Genomic DNA, 6,703 nt, shown 5'->3' on the forward strand with positions numbered 1-6,703 from the left:
TGCACTATCACCATGACCACTACCACTATCACCATTGCACTACCACGGTGGGCGTACCACCATGACACTCATTCGCACAGAGCACCTTAGAGCACCTTACCATATCTTACTATGCACAGAGAATCACAGGCTCAGTCCCTGCCTCAGTCATTGCAAGCGCCTCTGATTGATTAATCACCACTATGTGGATACTGTTTTTAGAATGACTTAGATTAAGTGTTAGTTAGTATAATTTGTATTTTTGTAATTTGTATTTTAGTATATTTTTAAATATTGTATTAAGTGTTAGTTAGTATAATTTGTATTTTAGTATATTTAGCATATTCTTTATCTTCTACTGTCCTTATTGCTTAGTTGTGTTTTTATATTATATACTTTAATTACTCCTTCTGATGTTAAATAATGTGTTTGTGTTGTATGTATGCTGCTGAGACCTTGAATTTCCCCTAGGGATCAATAAAGTATCTATCTATCTATCTATCTATCTATCTATCTATCTATCTATCTAGTGCACCATGTAATGATAACCACTATGCAGCTGTCCACTATACTGCATAATCCACAATACAATGATAAACACTATAGTTTACTATATGGTGATAACCACTATGTAGCTGTCCACTATGCATAATCCACAATACAATGATAAACACTATAGTTTACTATATAGTGATAACCACTATGTAGCTGTCCACTATACTGCATAATCCACAATACAATGGTAAACACTGTAGTTATGAGTTCTACTAGTGCACTATGTAGTGGATGAGTGGGTGTTCTAAACACAGGCCATGACTAGTGCTGATTATGATGATTGTGTGGGCGGTAGAGCGATGGTGGTGGTCAGGCCCTCACCCTGAGTCTCCTCTCGTAGGTGGAGTAGTTGGCGCGGGCCTGGTCTCTTCGCTGGCGCCACTCGATGAGGCTGGGGCTGTGCTCGCTGGGCAGTGAGATGTTGCAGCGGCTGAGGGCTGGGCTGACCAGGCCGCCGGCCATGTGTGGCTCCGTGCTCAGGGACACCTCCATGCCACTGGCCAGCGTCACGTGCAGCGAGCCGTCCGCGCTCACGCGGTAGCTGTTCTGAGCGTGGTCTAGAGAAAGGGAGGTGGGGAGGGAGGGATAGAGAGAGAGAGGGAGAGAGAGAGAGAGATGTGAGAGGACAGGTACAGGAATAAAACATTGAGAGCCAGCAAGTAAAAAAAAATTAAAGTGCTAGAAAAAAAAGCTTAAAGTATATGTGTGTGTGTGTGTGTGTGTGTGTGTGTGTGTGTGTGTGTGTGTGTGTGTGTGGGTGGAGGTGATGGTGGGTGGGCGTGATTGGATGTGGGTGTGTGAGTGTGTGTGTGTGTGTGTGTGTGTGTGTGTGTGTATGGGGGGCCTTATTGGATGGGTCGATGTGTCGGAGGTGTGAGGTCGGATGTTGCTTTCCAAACTAGTTTGTGGTGATTTGTAGTTGTAGATGTGTAGCGTAAGTCTGTCCGCCTGTCTATGTGCAAAAAGGCTGATACCTTGTGCACATACAGTAAATCATGACAGGGGAAAGAAAAAAACATTTTAATATGACAAACAGATGGTTTGGTTTGTTCTGACAAGCAGTGTGTCAGGTCGAGTGCGGTGGCTGAGTTGAGGGGTGGGGCTATGTCGTCAAAAAATGGCTGGCTTTGACGTCTAAGTTAACCGGCGGTTTCAAAAAATCCCACTTCGGAACCTGGTTCCAAAAACTATCGGTTACAGCCTCCTAAAATGCTGAGGTCGTGTAGACGCAAGGCCTAACCGATAAAATAAATTCACCAGTTTAAAAAAAAAACAGTGTCGTGTAGACAGGCCCTAAATGTGACCAAGCATCATTATTATGGGAAAAACACACACTTAAAATGACAAAAACACATACTGGCAAACTCAATATGAAAAAGAAACCCACACACACATACACACACTGACTCATACTGGCCTGTGTGTGTGTGTGTGTGTGTGTGTGTGTGTGTGTGTGTTAAATAAACATACGTATAATCCACTAAGGCAATACAATTGTTAAATATATTTGTAATGAAGGAATAGTGTAAAAACCTACTTATACATACAATCAGCAATGCGTATCAGTGACATGCTATTCATCATTGAACAACAAAAAGTGGTAAGAAAGAGGTGGGCGTGTGTGTGTGTGTGTGTGTGTGTGTGTGTTTTTTAACACGTCTTATTCTGATGAGCTGTTCACACCTCTGCAAAAATCTCTCACACATTAGAAGTGGAGAGGTGGTCGTCTGAGGTCACACCCCTCCACCCCCACCTTCACAGTCACGTGCGACCCAACTGCCCAGAGAACAAACAAGAAACCAATAGAACGGCTCGGCTCAGCGCGACAGAGACCTGCGGCATCTACAGCCAGCCAGACCCACTGACCACAAGAGAGAGAGAGAGAGAGAGCGAGAACGCGCGCGCGAGAGCGAGCGAAAGTGTTGCTACACCTGCGTAATTATGTTGTTTCGTTAGGCCTCTTGTGATGTGCTAATCATGTCTGTTGATTTTCTTCCCCCTGCCTCCTGCTTGACTGAAGCACAGCGGGGGGCTGAGGGAGTGAGTTTGAGTGTGAGCAAGCGGGTGTCATTCTGGGCTTTCTTTCTGAAAGCAGGGGTGGGATAGCACCCAGGCAGAGATGATGTAGGTGTGTGTGTGTGTGTATGTGTGTGTGTGTGTGTGTGATGGGGGGGGGGGTGATGTCATCTGTTCCCGCCTGTCGGCTGAGCTGTTTGTATATGCGGTTAGGATGGTGTGTAGGTGGCCAGGTTGCACCCATCCCTCTATGTGTAAGACATGCTGAGACCCTCTGAACACACACACACACAGACAAAAGCTCTTCTGTTGCACTGTCGCAACATTCTTTACATCCCACTCACTCTACATCGCCTTCTGTCACCCCCCCCATCTCCTCATCTCACTTCATATTTTAGAGAAGGTTTGTCTTTCCCCACATGTCCCTTTGTTTCTCTTGCTCTTTTTTTACTCTCTTCTCTCTCTCTCTCTCTCTCTCTCTCTCTCTCTCTCTATGCATCTCCCGCACTCGTCCTTTTGTGCACGCCGCGTCTCAGATAACACAAAAGACAACCCCCTTAAGAGAAGGAAAAAACAAGTCTGTTTGATCACAGTTGGCATTTTTCTTTCTTACATTAAAAAATCAATATCTGTTACAATATTGCTTCATTTGCTTGGCAAGGCCAGATGAGATAGATAGATAGAGAGAGAGAGAGAGAGAGATAGAAGAAACAGATACAGGAACAGAGAGAAAGCATGGAATACTAATGAATGATTAATGTGCATAAATAAATCCTTTTTATGACAGAGAGATAAAACTGACGAGGCTCCTACAACATGCAAACCCACCCACTTCGAAACAGCTCTTTTCAGAGGGAAGACAGCGCTTCGGCTTTCCCTGCTCTGATAGCAATGGGAGTTTAACAGCAGCAGTAGAACAGCAGAAAAGCGAACACCCATCAGCGGAAAGGCAGCCCGTTTTTTTCTGGGATGTGTAAGTCTGTGAGATTGTTTTTTTTCCCCCATTTTTTATTATTTACAAAAATAGATCAGCAATTAGTGAAAGCCTGCGGGCGACTTGGGATAAAACAATACAGGGATAAAAAAACAGAAAGGTGTTTGGTCACCAGTGATGGTCTACCTTGGCGGAAGGTGAAGATGGTGTCGGTGGCGGAGAAGTTGGTGGCGGTGACAAAGTTCTCGGAGTTGGAGCTGTCCACCTCCACCCGTACGGATTTCTCCATGCTGCCATGGTAACTGGTGACCTCCCCCGTGGGGAAGGTGACGTTGATGACGTGGCCCTCACTGTTGTATCTGCCAAGGCCAACACAACAAAAGCAACATTAGTCTGTATTGCCTCAAACAAACAACAATATAAAGGTCAAATATGTTGTAGGATCATGAATAGGAAACTATGTCTAGGAGCATGTCAGGTGAAATGGATTAAAAAAAACAGGTGGCTGGAAGACAGACGGGACAACCCGTTGTGGGCAGCCGTGGCCCACTGGTTAGCACTCTGGATTTGTAACCGGAGGGTTGCCGGTTCGAGCCCCGACCAGTGGGCCGCGGCTGAAGTGCCCTTGAGCAAGGCACCTAACCCCTCACTGCTCCCCGAGCGCCGCCGTTGTAGCAGGCAGCTCACTGCGCCGGGATTAGTGTGTGCTTTAGCTCACTGTGTGTTCACTGTGTGCTGTTTGTGATTCACTAATCCACCGATTGGGTTAAATGCAGACACCAAATTTCCCTCACGGGATCAAAAAAGTATATATACTTATAATATACTATATATTATAAGTTATAAGTACAAGGAGGGCATTTAGGCAGGTGCTCACGTGAGAGAGCACTGGGCGGTGTTCAAGATTTGGTCCTGGCCAGGGATATCTACCTTCAAACAGGGGCACTGATACATAACATCAGACTTGATGCTTCATACCCACTATTCCTTTAACGTCAAAAGATCAGCTCAAATACTGACCCTGGATCAGTTACTTCCACAAGGTAAAGCTTGGGTATACAGTAGACATACAGTCCACACAGCAGGCTTTACCAGTACATATCAAGTTAGTACAACAGAATGATAAAATACTTGCACGTAAATGTTTACCTATAGAACTAAATCTCTGTGGCAGGCCAGGTCGACGTTTGTATACTTAATGACTGAATGTGTTTCATACCCTCCACTAGATGGCAGTAAAGAACAATAGAGAAAAGCACCCTGCCTCAACTGCAGAGCCACAGAGTAATACTGTCATTGGCAAGCAATTACCACAGGGGATTTAAGATGGAAATGTAACATATGTCTCTCTGAGAGGGATTTCAAATTGTAAAAATGACATCTCTAATTGCACCAGATTTTGCAGCATTATTCCGCAGCATTAGTTGTCAGAATGAACCACTCTGTAAGAGTGAGCTTCTCTGAAAGCTTGACAAACAATGCACCTCTGATACAAAGCCTTTCCAGTAATGGAGAGTGACAGAGTGAGTGACTAGAGGAAAGAAAGATATGTGAGGAGAGCACGAGAGAGAGATAAGGACAGAAAAATAAGCACAAGAACATCAGGGAAAGAAAAGCCTTACTCGTAGACAGTGGTCCAGCCGTTCTCGTTGCTCTTGGTTGCTAGGAGACCCGTGCCGCCGTGGTACGACAGGTGCGCCACGTCGTGTCCCTGTGCCGACACTCGCTTCAGCGCCCGGCCGCCCGCCAAGCTCACGCTCAGCCAGAACACCTGGCCGCCGGGCACCACCAGCCACAAGGGGGCTCCACCACCACCACTCCCACCACTGCCACCACCTCCTCCTCCTCCGCCTGCTCCTCCCTCCCGCCTCACGTGCACGGCCTGACCGTTGCTGGCCACCACGGCGCTGAGGCGCCCCTCGGCCGAGTCGTAGGTGAAGTTGTGCAGGAAGTCGCCGGTGATGAGGTGGCGCGTGTGCAGGTGCGTGCCGTTGGAGCTGAACACGTACAGCTCCTGGTCGGGCAGCGAGGGCACCTCGTAGAGGCCGGCGGGCGTGGGACGCGGGCGGTTGGCGCTCACCGCCCGGATGCGGATGTTGCCCTGGTCGGCGATGTAGAGCGTGCCGTTGGGCGAGACTGTGAGGGCGGAGGGGGCCTCCAGGCGGGCGTCGCGGGCATAGCCTCCATCTCCTGCACGGCGTCGGCCATGTAAAAGACAAAACAGAAGAAACAGAATCATAAAAGGAGTGTTAAAAAGTGAGTCACTCATATCCTCGAGGAGATCTTACAAGAATAAGAATAAAGAAGGAGATTTTACAAGAAAAGAATAAAGAATAAAGGTTGAAATGAATGATGAAAAGGTCGCTGATTATTATTTTTTGTTGATATTTGACCCTTAGCAGCGTATCCAATATACGCTTCTCTACATGGCTTCTACTGTTGACTAACTGGGGTGGTGAGGGCAGCCGTGGCCCACTGGTTAGCACTCTGGACTTGTAACCGGAGGGTTGCCGGTTCGAGCCACGACCAGTGGGCCGCGGCTGAAGTGCCCTTGAGCAAGGCACCTAACCCCTCACTGCTCCCCGAGCGCCGCTGTTGTAGCAGGCAGCTCACTGCGCCGGGATTAGTGTGTGCTTCACCTCACTGTGTGTTCACTGTGTGCTGTTTGTGTTTCACTAATTCAGCGATTGGGTTAAATGCAGAGACCAAATTTCCCTCACGGGATCAAAAAAGTATATATACTTATACTTACTTATACTTATCATTTGCAAATTGAAACCCATCAAACAACAAACTATACAATTATTAATGAATAAAAACAAAATGTGTCATTGTAGGACACACATAAGTCATATAGTCTGAGTCTGATTGAATTGTTCAGAGATATAGAGCATGATGAGAAAACCATTCAGTACAAGAAGACAGTGGCTGTGGCTGTGTTTGATCAATTGGGCCTTACGTGGGATATTTTGAAAGACAGTGTCTTGAAATGGAAATGGATGTCACATCATGTTAGATTTCTGTCTAAAATAGATATGTGTTTTGCAACTTACTGTGTGTGGTGTTTTGCAAAATGTGTGAGGCTGAGAATGTTCTTACTGTGTAGTTGTGCAGATCTGAGCAGTTGAAGGCTTGCTGTTTGAGTTTAAGGTTTCATTCACTAACTGTGGGTATCTTTCTGTTTAAGCAATCAAGAAAACTAATAGAGAGTAAAAAGTA

General features: G+C 46.3%; 1 protein-coding gene across 1 annotated transcript in view; it reads right to left on the bottom strand.

The window, feature by feature from the left end:
• Nucleotides 1–6,703, bottom strand: part of LOC121694939 (teneurin-1-like) — a 206,212-nt gene that overhangs the window by 11,869 nt on the left and 187,640 nt on the right. The window contains 3 exon segments of the mRNA XM_042075340.1: nucleotides 856–1,091; nucleotides 3,671–3,843; nucleotides 5,107–5,674. Coding sequence (XP_041931274.1) covers nucleotides 856–1,091; nucleotides 3,671–3,843; nucleotides 5,107–5,674 — 977 coding nt within the window.

This window comes from Alosa sapidissima, chromosome 20 (genome assembly GCF_018492685.1).
Source record: "Alosa sapidissima isolate fAloSap1 chromosome 20, fAloSap1.pri, whole genome shotgun sequence".
Taxonomy (NCBI): Eukaryota; Metazoa; Chordata; class Actinopteri; order Clupeiformes; family Clupeidae; genus Alosa; species Alosa sapidissima.